Source organism: Echinops telfairi, unplaced genomic scaffold (genome assembly GCF_000313985.2).
Source record: "Echinops telfairi isolate 266 unplaced genomic scaffold, ASM31398v2 ScPeMD7_23;HRSCAF=83, whole genome shotgun sequence".
Taxonomy (NCBI): domain Eukaryota; kingdom Metazoa; phylum Chordata; class Mammalia; order Afrosoricida; family Tenrecidae; genus Echinops; species Echinops telfairi.
Genome location: NW_022103920.1, coordinates 42,928,951 through 42,949,860, shown reverse-complemented (window position 1 = coordinate 42,949,860; position 20,910 = coordinate 42,928,951). Strand labels below are relative to the sequence as shown.

At 42.9% G+C, this 20,910-nt stretch overlaps 1 protein-coding gene across 1 annotated transcript in view; it reads right to left on the bottom strand.

The window, feature by feature from the left end:
* Nucleotides 1-20,910, bottom strand: part of FBXL13 (F-box and leucine rich repeat protein 13) — a 260,497-nt gene that overhangs the window by 5,116 nt on the left and 234,471 nt on the right. The window contains exon 19 of the mRNA XM_004702787.1: nt 4,036-4,170. Coding sequence (XP_004702844.1) covers nt 4,036-4,170 — 135 coding nt within the window. The remainder of the gene's footprint in view (nt 1-4,035; nt 4,171-20,910) is intronic.

The window sequence follows — 20,910 nt, the reverse complement described above, 5'->3', positions numbered from 1 at the left end:
ACCCACCCAAGGGGAGGGTATTGTTTATATCTCCACAGGGAAAGAGGGATCAGACTTCAACCCAGTGCTCCAAGATGTGAATGCAACATGCCGGCGTGGAGTAGGGAACCAGTGGGGAGGTCTGGGGGCCGACCCCAATCCCAACTACTATGTGGACACCTGCCCCTACCCCCAGAAGAATTTATTTCAAAGGACAGCACTGAATATACAGCTCCAGGAGAGGGACATATCTGATCGGAGCGCACAGGAGCAGATGAAGGGAGAGGAGGAGAGAGTGGAGCACATCCTGGCCCACCAAGCCCTGAGGACGATGTTCCCGATTACAGCAGCTAGTCCACAGAGAGGACCACAAGGCCAGCCCCACTATGAGACACGACATCCCTCACTGATCCATAGCCCTACAGTGGACAACACTGGAGACACAGTGTGGGAATTGTGCACGATCTGATCCCACCACACCAAGGCAAAACACTAAGGGGGTGCAACAGAACAGCAAGGGATCGTAGCAGCGAGGTCCCCAGGGAATGCCGAAGGTGGACTTTGGGACCAGGGTTTGGTGCCCCAACAGACTGGACTGGAAAACACTCCTAAAGGCCAACAAACAATCCTTGAACCAACTAAAGCTTTTCTTTCTTGTGTTTTGTTTTGGTTTTTGTCATTGCTTTGTTGTTGTTTTGTTGTATATTGGTGTTTGGTTTTGCTCTGTCTTGTTTTTGTGCATGTTATTATCTCTGTCTAAATAAGATAGGCTGGATGAACAATATGGAGGAGAAAACAATGGGATCGATAGTTCTGGAGGACATGGGAGAGGGGGAGGTGGGGGGAAAGGTAGTGGTGTTAACAAACTCAGGGACAAGGGAACAACACGTGATCCAAATCGGTGGTGAAGAGGGTGTAGGAGGCCTGGTAGAGCGTGATCAAGGGTAATGTAACCAAAAGGAATTACTGAAACCCAAATGAAGACTGAGCATGGTAGTGGGACAAGAGGACAGTAAAAGGATATAGAGGAAAGAGTTAGGAGGCAAAGGGCATTTATAGCGGTCTACATAAAGGCATGTACATATGTGAATATATGTATAAATGAGGATGGGGAAATAGATATTGTGCATATATTTATAGGTTTAGTATTAAGGTAGCAGAAGGACATTGGGCCTCCACTCAAGTACACCCTCAATGCAAGAATACTTTCTTCAATTGGCATTCTATGATGCTCACCTTCCCGATGCAAGCGCTGAAAACAAAGCAGGTGAATAAGCAAATGTGGTGAAGAAAGCTGATGGTGCCCGGCTATCAAAAGATATAGCATCTGGGGTCTTAAAAGCTTGAAGGTAAACAAGTGGCCATCTAGCTCAGAAGCAACAAAGCCCACATGGAAGAAGCACACCAGCCTGTGCAATCATGAGGTATCTAAGGGATCAGGTATCAGGCAGCATCAGCACAAAAAATCATATTGTGAATGAGGGGGGGAGTGCAGAGTGAAGGCCCAAAGCCCATTTGTAAGCCACTGGACATCACCTTACAGAAGGGTCTCGGGGAGGAGATGATCAGTCAAGGTGTGATGTAGCAACGATGAAACACACAACTTTCCTCTAGTTCCTAAATGCTTCCTCACCCCCTGCCCCCCCACTATCATGATCTCAAGTCTACCTTACAAATCTGACTAGACCAGAGGATGTACACTGTTACAGATAGGAACTGGAAATACAGGGAATCCAGGGTCGATGATCCCTTCAGGATCAGTGGTATGAGTGGTGATACTGGGAGGGTGGAGGGAGGGTGGGTTGGAAAGGGGGAACTGATTATAAGGATCTACATGTCACCTCCTCTCTGGGGGACGGACAACAGAAAAGTGGGTGAAGGGAGACATCAGACAGTGCAAGATATGACAAAATAATAATTTATAAATTATCAAGGGTTCATGAGGGGGGATTGAGCGGGGAGGGAGGGGAAGAAATGAGGAGCTGATGCCAGGGGCTTAGGTAGAGAGCAAATGTTTTGAGAATGATGAGGGTAATGAATGCACAAAGGTGTTTTACATAATTGATATATGTATGGATTGTGATGAGTTGTATTAGCTCCTAATAAAATGATTTAAAAAAAGATTGTTGTGAGAAGGGTCCCAAGGAAGGGACAAGCCAGCCAGGGTGCAGTTTAGCACCGATGAAACACACAACATCTCTAGTTCTTTGATGCTTCCTCTCATCCCCTCTCCCATTATCATGACCCTAGTTCTTACAAATCTGGTTAGACCAGAGTATGTACACTACAGATAAGAGCCCTTGACACACAGAATCCAGGACAGATAAACCCCTCCGTACCAATAATGAGAGTAGCTATACCATGAGGGTAGGGAGAAGATAGGGGGAAAATGGGGAGAAAGAGTGAAACCATGGCAATGATCGACATGCAACCCCTCCCTGCACCCCCAGCAGGGGGAGAACAACAGAAACGTGGAGTGAAGGGAGACAGTGGATGGTGTAAAACATGAAAATAAAAATAATTTATAATTTATCAAGGGTTCATGAGGGTGGGAGGGAGGGGAAAAAAGAGGAGCTGATACCAAGGGCTCAAATAGAAAGAAAATATTTTGGAGATGATAATGGCAACATATGTACAACATATGTGCTTGATACAATTGATGTATTGATATAACAGCTGTAAGAGCCCCCAGTCATTCAAAATTACTAATAAACATGTTCTTTGTGGTTTCTAATAGAAAAGTATCATTCCTGTTTTCAGTTATCAACTTTTATAACAGTCTTGGCAGCTCTGTTGATTAGGTATTGGCCTACATAGGGTCTGAATTGACTCGATGGCTCTAAGCTTGGTTTTAACTTTGTATTAACTTTTATAACTTAAGCAGCAGTTAGTAGGGAAAAGGCTACATTACCAAAAACCAAATCAACAAAACTGGTAGTTGATTCTGACTATTAGAGCCCCTTTAGAATAGAGTAGGACTGCTCCCTAGCGTTTCTGGGGCTGGAAATCTTTATAGGAGGAGATAGTCTCACCTTTCTCCTGCAAAGCATCTGGAAGATTCAAACTGCTGACCTTTTGGTTTATAGCCCAACACATAACCCACTACACCAGCATGATAATGAAACAGCATAACTTTTATGGTAATAGGAAGATACAGCTTTTTGAAACTGGGCATGCTCATAATGTTTAATATGTATACCTGTCATCTCACAATTACCCTCCAGGGCAGAGTAGATCTGTCCCTGTGGGTTTCCAAGACTAACTTTTTCTGAGAGTAGAAAGCCTCATCTTTCCAGGAGTGGCTGCTGGTATTGAACTGCTGACCTGTGATCGCTGTCACAAATCAATTTGATGGCAGTGAGGTGTTTTGTTTGTTTTGTTTTTATACTTTTCTGTCTAAATTTTTTACAATGAATATGTGTTTCTTTTATAAGTAGATATCATGAAAATGAAAAAAGTGTGATTATCTTTTCAATGGCATTGGGATTTTATTTAACTAGGGCCACTTAAGGGATTCTATAGGGAATTACAGGGGACTTTTCTTTGATATACTGTCTACCCTTTGACCCAGATTCAATCAAATTACATGTTCACTTGTTTTAGATATGCAAATTATTTCTGTCTAGTAGGAAAAAAATAACTCTAGTTATGGCTTTATTGCCTTGTAGGGCATCCACCAATTTGGGATCTAACCTCAGAATCATATTCTAACACTCTTACTTCAATGTCTATAATCTTCCATTCCTTCTAATGTTCTATCAACTGGTTTGACCATTTTGCTGGTTGTCTTGTTATTTAATTAAAGAACTATTTGGCACATGCTTAGTTTATATTTGCAGGAGAGTTAGGCTGTAAACTATTTGAAAGTTGATTTCATTGATACACACGAAATCATAAAGTTATTCCCAATTTGGAGAAAAGAGGTGAAAAATAGGCATGCCTTCGACATGGCAAAGGGAAAAAAATCTATGTGAAGTGTAGCCTCTAACTTCTGCCATGCCTGGGTCGACTGGCAGTGCTCTGTTTGGCTGTTGGAGCCCTGACTCCCTCACGTACCTTTGGACATCCAGCAATGCTGAGAGACGTGATGCTCACACAGTAAATGGCTACTGCTTTGATAGTCTCATCTGACAGCTGGGGACAGAAAGAGACATCCAGGTGTTCCAAGATCAGTGAGCCTTTGCAGAATGTCTGCAAGAAACCCCAGTGGCAAAGGTTAGTTTCTTTTCTTGTCCTTGAATGTTCATGCCATCTAGGACCATCTTACTTATAGCAATCTACCTAGCACGCATTTCAAGCCCTGAAATATAGATGTGTTTTACCTAGTTACCAAAATCACCCAGCCTCCACCCCAACAAACCAACCAAAAAGCCATTATATCAAAACTCTTTGCAACAAAAGGTATTCGTACACCAGCTAAAGAGCCTAGAAATATTCAAATTATTTCTCTTTTTAAAATACTTTTACTGTGGGCTCTTACAGCCCTTATCACAATCCATGCACTCATCCATTGTGTCAAGCACATTTTAAAAAATCATTTTATTGGGGGTTCCTACAACTCCCATCACAATCCATCCATCCATCCATTGTGCCAAGCACAATGTTGTACACCTATTGTCATCATCATTCTCAAAACACCCTCTTTCGATTTGAGCCCATGGCATCAGCTCATCTTTTCTCTTCCCTCCCCTCCTCCCCCTCCCCCACAAACCCTTGACAATCTAGAAGTTATTATTATTTTGTCATGTCTAATACTCTCCGACATCTCCCTTCATCCACTTTTCTGTTGGCTGACCCCCAGGCAGGGGGTTATATGTAGGTCATTGTGATCAGTTCCCCCTTTTTACCCCACCTTCTCCTTATCCTCCTGGCACTGCTACTCTCATTACTGGTCCCGAGGGGTTTATCTGTCCTGGACTCCCTGTGTTTCCAGCTTCCTCCGTACCAGTGTCCATCCTTCCGTCTAGGTGTCAGGTACATTTGTACGTATCTTGCCATCATCATTTTCAAAGCATTTTCTTTCTACTTGTGCCCTTGATATTAGCTCCTCGTTTTTTCCCTCCCTCCCCTGCCCTCTCTCCCTCATGAACCCTTGTTAAATTATAGATTATTATTTTCATATTTCATCGTCCGCTGTCTCCCTTCACCCACTTTTCTGTTGTTCATTCCCCTGGAAGGGGGTTATATGTTGATCCTTGTGATTGATTCCCCCTTTCTACCCCCACCTTCCCCCTACCCTCCTGGTATCTCTATTCTCGTTATTTGTCCTGGATTCCCTGTGTTGCAGGCTCTTATCTGTAGCAGTGTGCATGTTCTGGTCTAGTCAGATTTGTAAGGTAGAATTGAGGTCATGATAGTGGCAGGGGAGGAAACATTAAAGAACTAGAGCAAAGTTCTATGTTTCATCGGTGCTATACTGCACCCTGACTGGGATGTCCAATTGTCTACAGATGGGCTTTGGGTCTCCACTTCGCAGCCCTCTCGCCCCCATTCACATTGGTATGATTTTTGTTCTGGGTCTTAGATGCCTCATACCTGTTTCCATCGACACCTCATGATCACACAGGCTGTTAAATTCTTTCTTAATTAAGTTTGGGTTTCCTGAAGCTAGTTCCCATGAAATGTATCTCATATTGTCAATAATTATATTCAGCAACATGAACGAAGGAAAAAATATACCTGGCGATTAAGATTTAGATGAAAGAGAGCTCAGTGTTGGCAGTATAATATGATGATGGTAAGAGAAATCTTTGAAATCAGATGGACTTGAGTTTGCATTGTCTTCCACCATTTAGTAGCTCTGATGCCTTAGCAAGTGACTTTATGATCCCAGCCTGTTTCCTCTGCTTTAAATCAGGTGAAAGGTCTACCCTCTAGTGATGTTCTGAAATGTCTCATTGTTTATCTTAAGTCTCTAAGGCTGGACATGTTCTAGAAATCATTGGAAAATCTTCCCTTAGCCTCAGTGGTTCTTAATTTTCATTTTTGTTCATTTCCAGGACTGAGGAATAAAAGTAGTCCAGAAGAAGTAACTGTCAGAATATTACAACTCAGTAATTATTAAAAAAGGAAAGAGAAAAAAAAATCCACAAAAGTAAAGCTACTATTAATTGTAAAAATACAAGGGCAAATAAAAAAGTATTGCTACAGTGGTTCCAGTTTAAACATGAATCTATTCCAACTAAAAACATGTTTAAACATGTCTGTGCATGGAGCACACAGCCACTGACGAGCTCTCTCGGTGATATATTTATCTTGGTCTTATTGGGTGCCTTCAAGTAAAAGGTCCAATTAACACATCTAAGGGCATATGCTGAACCAGTTCAGTTCAAGGAGGGGGGCAGCTCAGTTGTTTGGGGAGCTTCCAAAGGGTTAACCTTGATAAATTCTCTTAAAGGATACAGGATGATCACAGGGATTTATTATGGAAAAGTTCTAAGAAAATTGAAAACTGAATGGGCAAGAAGAAGACCAGGCATGTTGTGCTGAGGGAAATGTTCCCATCACAACAATGGCACCTGTTTGTCCTTTGAGGGTCGCATGGGCTGGCCTAGCAGAGTTTCATCGGGAAACCTTATCCTTTCTCCCGCAGAGTGCAGAATCCTTCAGGGAAAGGGTAGAAAGTTGGAAACACAGCTTTTGGAAGTATATAGAACCGGAAGGGGAAACAATAGCTGCATAATTTGATATTTTTTCTAAGAAAGGTTTCTCTACATTTGTAACAATAGTTTTAAACGTACTCTTGTATTTTGATAAACAAGAGTAGACATCAAGAAAATAAGGAATTCTGTTCAATAATACAACCATTCTCATGTTGTAAAGAGTTGGATCACATTGTTTTCTTTCTTTCCTTAAAGAATGACTAGAGTCCTAAGCAGAAATCACAGAGAATTAAAAGAAAGAAAGAATATTTAACTGATAAGAATAATTTATTAAAAGATAGAGCAAGTTCTAAATGAAGACTAACGGCTTTTAGTGTCCAAAATTATTTTAATGCCTCAAATGACTTGAAGCCGTTCTGTTCTAAGTCTGTTGAAAAAGCTCTCACATCCTTTAGTGGTGATGCATTGGGCTGGGATCCTCGAGGTCAGCAGTTCCACACCACCCGCCAGTCCCAGGGAGGAAGATGAGAATTTCTACTCCTGTAAAGAGTGAGAGTCTCAGAGACCCACAGAGCCAGTTCTGCTCTGTCCTACAGGCTCGCTAGGAGTCAGCAATGACTCAGTGGCAGTGTATTTGCTTTGGGGGGACATTTTTCCGCACTGTTGAAGTGGTTACTATGAGTGTGATCCGACTGGGTGGTACTTAACATTCTTTGATTCTGATCTGTCTCAACCATACACTAAAGAATAACTGAAAGGTTTAAAGCCGAGGATAAACTCACAGTCATATGCACATCTATGGAACACTGGAGGCATAAAGATTGACTCAAGACGTTATGATACACAGGGCTTTGAACAGCTTAACCATATTTGAAGCTGCTCCATGGGCTGCCTTCTTTGAGTGGGCATCAGGGCCTGTTTTCTGGTCCAACCCAAATGGCAGGAGATGGGGCTCCTACACTGTGTACTTGTTTCCATCAGCCAGGACTGAAACGTCTCAAACGGCTTTGAAGACCCGATGCTCAGTACATCTGTGGCAGATGCTAGAGCTAATGTCGGGACTTCTCTTCTGAGTTACATCGTCCTTGAGAGACATGTAATTCATATTAAGTACTTAAGCCTGCAAGCATGTTTCAACATCATCATTTAAGAAATCCACTCCCGCAAATCAGAGTGCAGTGTAGTAACGATGAAATGTGCAATTTTCCTCTAGTTCTTAAATGCTTCCTCCCCCCCACTACCATGATCCCAATTCTGCCTTGCATATCCGGCTGGACCAGATGATGTACACTGGCACAGATAGGAACTGGAAATACTGTGAACCCAGGACAGATGAACCCCCCCAGGACAGTGCAGAGGGTGGCGATGGCGGGAGGGTGGAGGGAGGGTGAGGGAGAAAGGGGGAACAGATGACAAGTTCTGCATATGGCCTGCTCCCTGGGGGACGGACAGCGGAGAAGTGGGTGAGGGAGACGTTGGATGGGGTAAGATATGATAAAATAATAATAATTTATAAATTATCAGGGGTTCAGGGGGAGCGGGGAGGGAGGGGAAAAATGAGCTGACACCAAGGGCTCAAGTGGAAAGCGGATGTTGTGAGAATGATGAAGTCAACATATGTACTAATGTGCTGGACACAAATGACGTATACAGATTATGATGAGTTGTATGAGCCCCTAATAAAATGATTATTTAATGAAAAAGAAAGAAAGAAATCCACTTCCCAGCCTACAGATAAGATTATCATAAGCTCTCGAGCCCCAGTGCTGCAGAATCATTACCCACCAATGCTGCTGGCTTCCTTTTCTTGGAAAATGTTAGGCTAAGCATCCTCCAAGCCAGAATCTCTACACTGACGTGAAGGGAAAGATGTGAGAGTGAGCCAGCTTGGCTCCTGGCCCACATCTCAGCTAATTTTGCTGTGGGCTTATTATATTCTCAAAGAAAACTTCCAAATCTCTTTGTGAATTAAATCATTTCTTTCTGTGTCTTCTGAGCTGAGTCACTGTGTGGGGACTTGATGACTACATTCCTCAATCGGGTATGTAGAGGAGACTGAGTTTCTCTCACATTTGCTGTCTAATCCTGTGTGCGCCTGCCAGAACCCCGATGTAGACCACCTTGACAGGTGGCAGCACCCGGCCTCCAAAAAGCTCCCCTCCTGTGTGTACTCATGACACCATCTCTGGACGATTTGCCTCATTAGGTCCTAATTAAGTCGACTGCAAAGTTGTTGGGGTTTTTTTTTTCCCTTGACAGCTGATAATTCTGGGGAAATATTGTGCTGTCAAGAATCATTTTCTGTAATTATGACTATTTTTAGCTGTTTCAAGGCAGAAAAACAACTCCTACAACTTTAAGTTATAAGCTGAGTAACTCCAGTTTGGTGTCTGTCTCCATGTCTAGCTCCTTGTCCATAGCCTTGTCTAGCTGCATGAGGTCTAGATCTCCATCCCATCCAAGGTGGTTTTGGACCCAGGAGACAGAAGAGAAGTATGGAATCCTGGGAATTCCGGGCCTTGCCATCCCAGCGAAATTATTCAGAGGCTGAGCTTGTCCATCCTGGTAAGATGCCGTTCCTGCACCCCATCCTCCACGTGAGAAGCCAGACTGAACACAACTTAGCAAAGACCCAACCTCAGTGCAGCAAATGACTTTTAAATATGAGGCCAAAGCTATAAAAAGGAGAAGAGCAAGGCCAAGGTCCTACACAAGTCTGCCCAAAGATTCTGTGCACTGTGTCGACTTCAGGACAGCTCACTTGTGGCTCATTCCATGAAGTTTCCCTAATTGCCCTCCCGACAGGAATGCCTCTGTGGCATCCTGAGGCAGCGTCCAGGTCTAATTCATCTTTGTGTCCCAAACACCTAGTGTGCAGAGTGTCCAAAGGAAATGGGGAGTGCTTCTTAGCACTGGAGCAAAGAGAAGGGGCTCCCATAAACTGCTCTTAAAATAGGAAGTCCAGCTCTTCCTCCTCCTCTCTACAGTAGTTGTTCAGACACAGTGTACTGAGATGGTTAAGAACAAAGGGCCTGGGAGCCCACTGGTCTGAACTTAAATCAAGATACTTAGAAGCTCTGTATCTCTGGATAAATAACCCAATATTTCTGCCTCCGTGGTACCTTGATAGAGCTGTTGAGGAGTTAGTGAGTTAATACAAATAAAACAGCTAAAAAGTACGTCGTACAAAATAAACAGTAAGTAAATAGCAGTTAGCTCTGTTATTCCTAGGAGCCCCGGAGTGGCATACACAGTTAAGTTGTTTAGCTACTCAGTCAGCTGAGGGCTGGCAGTTTGAACCTATGCAGAGGCAACTCTGAGGACAGCACTGACCGTCTGCTTCAGAAAGGTCACGACTGGAACCCTCTGTGAAGCTGTTTCACTGCGTGCACAGAGGGCTGCCACAAGGCATAACAACACCTATGATTTGTCTTCACGATTTCTCTAAGGTTAAGATTACATTGGCACATCTGCTACAAAAGACCCCTTAAAATGTTAACGATCAAAGATGTGGCTCTAAGGACTAAGGGGCACCTGACCCGAGCCAGGTCATTTTCACTCACCTCCTATGCATGAGAAAGCTGACAATGAATAAGGAAGACCATGGGACAATTGATGCATTTCAGTTATGGTTTTGGGCAGGAATATTGAAATGACCATGAACTCCCATATACTTCTATTAAAATATGAAGTCCAGCGCTCCCTCTTACGCTATACAATAGTTGTTCAGAGAGAGAGTACGGGGATGGTTAAGAACACAGGGCCTGTGAGCCCACCGGTCTGAACTCAAATCCGGATACTTAGAAGCTCTGTATCTCTAGATAAATAACCCAATATTTCTGCCTCCGTGGTCCCTTGATAGAGTTGTTGAGAATGAAGAGTTCTGCCAGAAGAACGAACAAATTTGTCTTGGGTGAAATGTACTAAGAATGCTCTTTAGAAGCAAGAAGGGCAAAACTTGATCTTGTACTTTGGACAAGTTATCAAGAGGGGGCATCCCTGGAGAAAGGCATGGTGCCTGTAGGGGGTCAGTGTGGAGGAGGAAGAGCCTCAAAGGGATGGATTGGCACAACAGCTGCAACAGTGGTGAGGATGGAGCAGGTGCAGGGAGTGCTCGGTGACATGATACAAAGGCTTGCTCTGACTCAGGACTGACTCAATGGCATCTAATAACAACAAGGTTGCCTTTTGTAAAAAAAACAAACCAAAAAACACAACCATGCATCTCATCATTAAAAAAAAAATTGGGCATGCACTTCCAATAAATGTTTGTCAATGTCCTATTAAATTATGTAGTCATACAAATGTTCTAATATAGTGTACATTATAAAACATGTCAAAACAAAATGTATGAGGTAAAAAATAAACCAGAAATGCTAATAGTTTCTTCTCACGCTGAAACAGATTGACTCTACCCCATTGTGTTGCTCTGAGTCAATTCAGGAATCATTAGCGGCTTTTCCCTTCCATTTTGGGACATAATGGAATAAGATCATCAAACCAAAGGACCTGGAATCTGCAGCTGGGTCTCTGTGACCTTGAGCAACTCACTTGACCCCGCTTCATCTCTAAAAGGACAATAAAAAAGAACTGTCCACTGGTCTCACAAACTTACTGGAATCTAGAAAGGAAATTTGTACTTTAGAAGTACTTGCTAAACATAACACCCTATCCAAACCCTGGCTTTTGTCTCTCAGCAATGGACCTAGAGAGATTAACCCTTAGTCTGCTGCTTGAAGACCTGAGAACATGACCTTCAGGGTGATGAGGGTGTTGGGATGAGAAAGTACTGTGTACAGGATTTCACTGGAAGATGATAGGGTGATTAGAAAGCCTAGGTGTATGAGCATGGGGGAAATGTAGCCCTTGGTGGTGAAGTGAAATTACTTGGCGTGGGTCTTCTAGCCGTAGTCTCTGCAGCTCCTCCCAGATGACTGGGTAGGAGCCGGCAAATAGGATCTATCAGACTAATATGAAGTGATTACCCACCCCTCCCTCCAGGGGGGAGAACAACAGAAACCATGGGGGAAGGAGACAGCAGTCGATGTGAGGTATGAAAATAATCATAATTTATCATTTATCAAGGGGTCACGAGGGGGAGGGGGAGGGGGAGGGGGAGGGGGAGGAGGAAAAAAAGAGGAGCTGCTACCAAGGGTTCAATAGAAAATTAACTGTCTAGAAAAGAATGATGGCAATATATGTACAAATATGCCTGATACAATTGATGTATGGATTGTGATGAGAGCTGTAAGAGCCCCCAATAAAATGGTCTTTTAATAAAAAATAATAAAATGATAGAAATCACGGAAGAAGAAAAAATGAAGGGATTGGGCTATTTTGCCATTTTGGTGGGTATAAAGTAAGCCATCCAGAATCACAGTGAAAGAATCCCGTGACTGATGGGAGGAGGATCCCTGCTGGGGTGCACGGAGGTGACAGAGGGGTGAAGCAGAGCCACAGAGACCGTGACACACACACAGCACAGGCTCCCTGGCCCACGAGATGAGTAGGAAGTTCCCTTGCCGAGTGGGGTGCCCCGTGGATATTTATCAGCACCGGTGGACCTTGGTAACATTTGCCCGAGCCAGGCAGAGGACAAGGGGCCACGCGGCTTCCTGCAGGGCTGAGAAGGGGTGTTGCCACAGACCAAAGGACTGGATCTTTGATGTTTTCTCTTCTTGGCCAGTTGGGACCTAAGAACCTCCCATTATTGTCTGGGCATTCCGGGTGGCCACTACAACTGCTGCTTGGTGACCCAGTAAAGAAGAGTGCCTTGGGGGGGACGGGTTCTCAAAATGGGATGATGGGGAGCTGCAGAGTTGTAAAGCAAGTCCGACGTGACCGCCCTGCCACACCATGTCTGCACTCTGTGCGAAGGTGCAGGGGAGCAAAGCCTGGGCATGTTGACAGAAGACGATCAAAACCAGATGGGCCACGGAGGCTTGAAAAGCATGCGACCCACGCTCTCTAGCTGTACATGGGAAAGTGAAATTCTGATGGTTTCTTTTTACCTTCAGACAAGCAAACAGATTTTGCTTAGCTCACGTCAGGTCTCACCTTACATTGCAGAAACTGTTTCAGCAGCCGCTCAAGGCATGAGAGAGGCGTCTTAAGGGTTATCTTCCTGTTAACACATCCTCTTACAGTTCATCTTCGTGGATGCTCACCATGAAACTAACACATGTGCACATTCATTTAACGAGCTCAGCAATGCTCAATGTCTGAGATTAGTTCTGTCCAGTGGGAATGGGCAAGAGGCCAGGACCAGCATGGGGTGCTCTCGGCGTCAGTCAGCCGTTTCTCAGCCTAGAGAACACGGTACCCGTAATTCCAGAATCCCCTGGAATAGGCAGACTGTGGGAAACTGACAAGCGTTCAGATCCCACCACCTTTGAAGTCTGGCAAATTTCTAATTCGATTGAACTGTCTACAATTGGAAACACACTAGTGTTAGGAACAACAGAACACTGAGCTTACTTCTTTTGCTCAGGGTCTTAGACGGGAAAAGTATGCCTAGGAGTCTTCGTGGGCATTAATCTGTGTCTCCTACTTGATCTCAGACGCTTGGGTCCCCTGGGAGTATGCTGTTCTGGTTCAAAGCCCATAAGACCATTTGGGGCAGAGAGAGCCATGCAGCACAACTTTCTGTAGCAGAGCTTGCAATGAATCCAGGTTTTGTGGGAAGTTCTTTTTCTAAAGCAAGGAACCCAGGTGCGCCCTCTTATTTCCATCAAAGACCCACCAAATGGATTTCTTAGATTTCTCTCCCAAGACCCTATAAAATTAGTCTGACTCTGAGACCTCTTGGGGCCTGCTTTATCAGCAATTTATTCCTTTATTTCCTAATGGTAACCTGATGCAGTAGATGCACTAGAGAATATTCCTGAAAAGTGTGCCCAAGAGAAAATACCCAGATGTTTGGATATCCCATGTCCCCAGCAAGAAATTTCAGAGCTTCTGCTGTACCCAAAGCCAGGGACTTAGGCCATTTTAGAAAGAGCTCCTCTGTTTGTGGCTTCCCTTGTAGCCCATAAACATAACCCTTTTCCCTGGAAAAAAAAGGGTGGAGTTATGAAAATCTCATGCTTTGATAATTCCTGAGTGACTTCATCTTAGAGAACAGATAGAAATCATATTAGATCTTTTTTTAAGTTCTTGTTATGTGGAAAGAACTCAGTCCATCTTTGGCATTATAGGTAGTATTTGTCAAAGGCTACTCAAACCAATGCTGGCTGAACTCTAGGGGGTGGAGTCTATGAACTAATGAGAACGAGAGCTAAGAATCTTGCATGAACAATATTTTATAACTAGTAGGTAAAAGTAGTGGTTTAAAGTATTTAAAGTAAGAGTTTAATATCAGAAGAGGAAGAACATCACTGGAGAATGATCCCATTATTATTATGGTCTGTCTGAGACTGGATTCTCTAGAGAAGCAAATGCATGTATATAAATGTGTGTGTGTATAAAGAGAGAGGGAAAACTTTATAAGAAAATGGCTCACGTTGTAGAAGTGTGTGTGAGAGAGAGAGACAGAGAGAGAGAGAGAGATTTTCTATTAAGAAAATGTCTCACACAACTGTAGAAGTGGGCAAGTCCAAACCTTGAATCCAAGGTCACTGGGTAATGAGACAGGCCCTTGGCTCAAGTCCAAAGCTCTAGAGGTCAGTGAGACAGATGCAGGATCCAGATCCAGTAAAAAGCAAGCAAGCTTTTCCACAGTGTCCACTTATATTGAAAGCAGGCCATGCCCTAGAGGAAACACCATCAAGGCTTGTGGCCAGACTAAAGATATTGCATCCCTCCCTAATCATCTTACACCTGATTGGTTGTTTGTAGCCCGTCCAATTGTGGAGATGATTACATTATGGCAAGCCATATCATGGGGGATTCCTAAATCTTAAATGTCAAACCACTAAGAATCCTGGGCCAGCCTAGTTGACACAAACCTAACATCACAGAGCGCATGAACCTAACCGTCTTACCCTCTAGAGAGGAATATCCAGAGGAACAAACAGGCTTGCTAAAGGCTATTATTAGGGAGCAAGGCTCAGATGGACTAGACCTGGTGAAGTGGGTACTCCTGGGTCTTTCTTACCTGAACACACATATAGAAGATGCCTGCTAGATCTAAGGGTTCATTTCTCTAGCACAAGTGTTCCTGGGTGCAGAACTGAGACCCCTCTACCCTTAGTACTGATTTAGTCTCACTCCAGAGCAGACCCACCTCTGTAGAACCACCTCACAGCATGAACACGTCTGGGTCAGGCTGAATGAAAGCCAAATAAACAGCAATGGATCAACTCGGATGTTCTCCCAACTATGAAGTAACTCAGGCCTTGCTCCACACAATCGCCCTTCCCTGTCCCTTATACCCTAATAAAATCTTCTTTCCCGTTTGTAAATTAAGATCAACATAATTGTTACCCAACTAAAGATCAAATCAAAAGGAAAAATTTGTTACCCGGGATAATACAGAGTAAAATGTTGAAATACACTGGAGCTTAATAGAGAAAGCTTACTTGTTTTCTCGAATTCCCAGGTGCTAGGACAAGACTGGGGGTTTCGTAAAACCAGGGCCCTGGGAGGGTAATGAGGGAAGTGGAGGTTCTGGCATCTCTGCTGCTGTTTCTAACCAGTGCACAAAGATGCCAGATACCTCTGTGCTCGTCAGAGAACATGACATTAAGCTGTTATCCTCAACTATGCTGCACCCTTAAAATGCATTTTTTTTAAATCATCAGTGATGTAATTTTGTGGGCTATCAGTAAACTAACTTGGGAGGAATTTAAGCCTCAAATCAGGCAGAAAGTCCAAGAAAGCTGGTGAGGCTGAACAGATATCACATGCCTCCTCTTTCTCTTTTGTCGTCTTAAATACTGCCCATAGTGATTATTCTGAATTGCAGTACTTTAAAAAGCAGGTATTCCTCTCCGGTAGAGAAGGGGCTTTCACAGTGAGAGCTACAAGGCCATCGTGTTTGGATCTGGAGAACAATGGTGTTCCTCTGTCTGCAGGTGCCTAAAACAAAACAAGCAACCCAACCCTAAAATCAACACAACAATACAATACAAGGCATCTTCAAAAGTTCATGGAGAAAATGGAATTTGCAGGCGATGGAATTTTTCCATGGACTTTTGGAAGATTCTTTGTAAAACTTCACAGGGCCCATGCGTTCAGCATTGCTAGAAGACAGAAAACAGCAAACTTCAGAGTACCGAGTTCCAACCAAACTGCTTTAGGGGAAGTGAGAGAACTCCAACAGGCTGGCATTCATGGTTACGAGCGCACAGCATCGGAGGCCTGGTGATGCAGTTGCTCAGTACTTGGTGACTAAGGAAGGCCTGTGGTTTGACCCCGAGGACCAAGTCTAGACTGCTACATGATTGTGCTCTGAGATTGCACATTGAGATTGCTTTTTATCATTGTAATTGGCTGGGAAAAGAAAAAGGATTACAATATTTCATGACCTGAAAATCGTCTGAAATACACATGTTAAGGCCCATGAAGTTGTACTGGGACACAACCTCTCTCACTTGCTTAAGGGCTACCTATGACTGTTCCCATTCTACGATGGCAGTGTCGAGGAGTTGGCAACCGGTGTGACTGAGTGACCCTCCCTCAAATCTGGCTCCCGACACTTCCTAACGGTGGCCACTGGAGGGGTTTCCCCAGGAGCCAAAAGCATTGCCGTGAGGTGAGGTAACGGCCTAGCCCCAAGAGGCGATGATGGCTTGGAATGGAAGTTAGGCTTTCTGACCGTAATGAAAATGCACTGTCTCCCTGTGTTTGCCACCAGAGCTAATCTACACGCCTCCATAGGAAAAAGGGAGCTTTGCCATTTAATTTTCAAGATGAAAGCATAAGCAGCAAGTTAACTGCTTATCAGACTACTTTTATGACTTGCTTTGGATCTTGCCCATCGTTTGTGTGCATTTCTCCTGGAGACATCCGAGGCTTAGAGCCTCTGTCCACACACAAGCTGAGGGCGCTCTGCTGACGCGATGGGTAGAGAACTTGGCCACTCTCACCCATATGTGGTTCAACCCCCGGCTACGCCCAGCAGAAAGATGGGCGTGCCTGAGAGGCAGATGGCCTGTGGCACATGTGGTGCCCCGCACCACGCCAGTCTGTCAGCACCGGGCCCCAGCAGTGTGTGCTCATGCTCACAAGACCGCAGACTTCGTCATCATGCTATTGCCCACCCGTTAGACAACCACAGCACAATGCAGCCATGGCTTTTATAAGCTCTGGGAAGCCGAAGAGCTCCTCTGACTCTTTACTGCTACGTGCACGTTATCGTTTCTTTTTATGTGAGAAAACTTGCATTCCTCGTGAAACTAAGCATTCAACTAGTAGCCAACCTCAAAAATGTACAGAATTTTACCTCCTAACCTTTCTTTTTTTTTTAACTTTCATAAATCATTTGATTGGGGGCTCTTACAGTTCTTACAACAATCCATCCATCCATTGTGTCAAGCACATTTGTACATTTGTTGCCATCATCCTTTTCAAAACATTTTCTTTCTACCTGAGCCCTTGGTATCAGCTCCTCATTTTCCCCCCCATCTTTCCACTCTCGTGAACCCTTGATAAATGATAAATTATTATTGGGTAACGAACAACAGAAACATGGTTGAAGAGAGACTGCGGATGGTGTAAGATATGAAAGTACATGCACCTGATTGCAGCGGTCTGGAAGCAAACCCACCTATCTCATGCTGCGCTGTGAGAGTCACCGTGAGTTTGAATCACCTGTGTGGCAGTGAGTTTATTTGTTTTGCTCTGAAAATGCCCTCCCTGACAACTGCCTCAGGCTCCTAGCACAGCAATAGGCAGACACATTTGTCTAGCTGCCAGGTGTTCACTTTCAAGTGCTCTGTATCAAGAAAAAGATGCACATTCATGTACATGTATATGCATAGTACTTTAATGCATTTATAGCATACTTTTTTCTCAAAAACAGCGCATGAGAAATACAAAATAGATAATGAAGTATAAAAAGTAGCCAAGTAAATAAGTGGATGGCTTCCATTGGTCAAAAACTTAATAAAATAGAACTCCCAATTTGTCTGTATTACAACGTCCCAATTACACCAATTCTCTTGCCACACCTGACAGCCTATTATTGAATTGGATTAGTAAAATGCTCAAGGAAAGGACATCTTTGGAAACACAGGATTACTGCTGGATCAAACACTGCTTCCAAAATGCATGTGCCTTCAAGGGCACCAACTATTTTCAATCTGATAGAGTTATTACATATCTAATACTTTCAGAAAAGAACTAATATTGAAAAGTAATTAAATCCAGATACTCCGAGTCACTATATCTGGGGTTCAAAATACTCAGTCTCCCTGTGCTATGGTTTCCAGAGAAACACTAAAATGAGGTAATTTTTTATTCGTACAAGTTTCATGACTCTTGCAAAACCTCGCCAGGGTAAAAAAAAAAAAGTTTGTTTGTTTTTTTCATTTTTCTCTCACTAATTGAATTAGGTAGAATGTAAGTTGCCAATATTTGGGGCTGACAAAGGCATACCCAAATATTGGCAACTTACATTCTACCTAATTCAATTAGTGAGAGAAAAATGAAAAACAAACAAACAAGCTTCTTTTTTTTTTTACCCTGGCGAGTAGTAATAAGAGAGAGAGGTTGTATTGTTGTTTGGTTTTTGATTGGACATATTACAGGGTGGCTCAGGAGTGTTATATCATTGAAGAGGTGATGACGTCAAGGGGTCCATATAGAAAAAGAATGTTTGGAAACTGATCCCAATTAATTAAAAATTTTTTTAAAAGTTTAACAAAGAAAACAAACAGTGTCCTTCAAAACAAAAATCCAGAGAGAGAAAATTTGTATGAGTTATGAATAATCTAAACATCTCTGTTTAATCACCTTCTTTTACTTCCTCCCTTTTTCTGTCTAGTTCCAGATAGAGAATTGTGAGATTAGCTCATGTGCCCCTTTCTTCCTCCCTCCTTGGGCTGTTTTCATTTGGGACTTTGACTCGTTGCCTTTTAGAGGAGTCAAGGAGGAGAAAAATCACTACATAGAGTTTGAACCTTGCAAAAGACAAAAACTAGTTAAAAGGTCTCTCTCTCTCTTTCTCTCTCTCTCCTTGTTCCCTGCCTCTGTCCCCAAAAGCAAAGAGAAGAGGGGTGCAGAAAACAGATAAGAATCTTTTTTTCATGAACTTGAATAGAACTGCTGATTTTGTGCAACTTCATAATGAAATAACTGTATTTCCGTGATTCTTTCTCTTTTATATTTTCTTACAGACCCCTTAAAATGTGTTGTTTGATTATATTTGATATATGGATGAATGCTTTCAAATAAAATCTCAGAGCACCTGGAAATAAATATAATGTTCAGGCTCCAAAGAATGGGGGAAAAATCGCTGGAACTCATAGAATCAAAGAGAAATGGCAGAAAACATTAGCTCTCTAGTTCTTAGCCTCGGGCTTTGGTCAACACTCAACTCGAGGAGCATTTCATGTTTAACAAGTGACAGCTATTAAGAGGCTATTTCATCTCCATCTCAAAACAACAACAACAAAGAAAAACTTACTGCCATTGAGTCAGTTCTGACTCGTAAGCTATAAGTTTGAAATGATTTGTAGCTATAAATATACTGACCAATTGTAGTTGACCACCAGATGGAAAGTATAACTATTAGAGAAACTTATTTTAACCATCTTATTTTAATAAACCTAGGCCTGCCACCTTCCCTTGTCAAAAAAGTTGTGAAAGCTGAATTAATTCAAACTTAGTTTTACTCTTAAAAGAACGTCAATAGGTAAATCATAATTTTTTGACTTCAGAGGAAACTTGGCTTTTTGCTAAGTAGGTTATACCTACATCAAAATGTTTTATAATCCATTTTATGGATTATATGTCCTGCATGGAGCAAGTCTTCTCTGGATTTTTGTTTTGAGGGACACTGTTTGTTTTCTTTGTTAAACTCTTAAAAATATTTTTTAATTAATTGGGATCAGTTTCCAAACATTCTTCTTCTATATGGACCCCTTGATGTCATCACCTCTTCAATGATATACCACTCCTGAGACACCCCGTAATATGTCCAATCAAAAACCAAACAACAATACAACCTCCAAATAGATCAGATTTTGGAAACCAGAGCAGGTCCAGCATGCATCCTGGGGGCAATCTGCTGACATGGGCTAACTGTTCAAGTCAGGCGTCTGCCCTTGGCCTTCTGTACTCAACTCAGCAGTGCATGCCCTTTCGTGACCACTCTTCCCCTCTCGTCCCTCCACTGTGGGCCGAGGGAGTTCACCCAAGCTTTATTTCCTGTATAGTTCCACCAATGGGAATCTTGGATTTCCACTGTCTTCTATAACCTTCTATAAACCAGATTCTCAGAGACAAAGTACCATTTTAAATATGCGGGAAAATGGTAAAAATAAAACCCGTTTGTGTCATTTTATTATTAAGTGCTGTTGCGTGGATTCTGACTCAGAGATCTCGTGGGACAAGGTTATAGGGCCCCACAGGGTTTTGTCAGCTGTAATCTTAGTGGGCAGAGCACCCTGGCTTTCCCCACACACAGTCACTGTCGGCCCGTCTGTAAGCAGCCGAGCACTTAACTGTTGTGCGCCTCTGAAATTATAGGGCTCCTATGAATTTATAATCCAGGAAATAATGAAACCACTAAGACACAACTGAAAAAGAAAGGCTATGTGAGGGGGTGTTGCAGGGGGGGGGTGTGTGTTGCTAAATAATATGCATTGTTAACACCTAGTGTTTGTGAAAGAGGCCCTGATAGTGACATTGGGTACACGGGTGGCCATTGTGCTGGATGAACCATTTTGTCTTGCTGTTTTCAGCAGACAGAGTAGGATGGGAGGGAGAGAAAAGTGGTGGGGAACTTTGAGTTTATACTAGTATTTCCTGTTCAGTTTAGGACTGCAGGACTTTTGCCTAAGTTTTGTATATTATACCAAGAGCCCTGTTACACTCGTGTATATATATACATTATTTATTTATTTAAAAAAATCATTTTATTGGAAGCTCTTACGGATTTATAACTGAATACATATGTACTGCTAGGCAGAGTCCTTGGGGAATTCTTGGAACCTTAGTACCCAGGATCTGAAATTGTGGGAACCGGACATTGCTTGACACTAATGTCCCCTTAGGAGGTTTCTTTTTTTTAATTGTTTTATTAGGGGCTCATACAACTCTTATCACAATCCATACCTACATCAATTGTGTAAAGCACATTTATACATTCATTAAGAAGTTTTGCCCGCTTAGTCAAATTCTGTAGAACTATTTTTTTTAAAGAAAAAGAAAAAATCACTTTTTT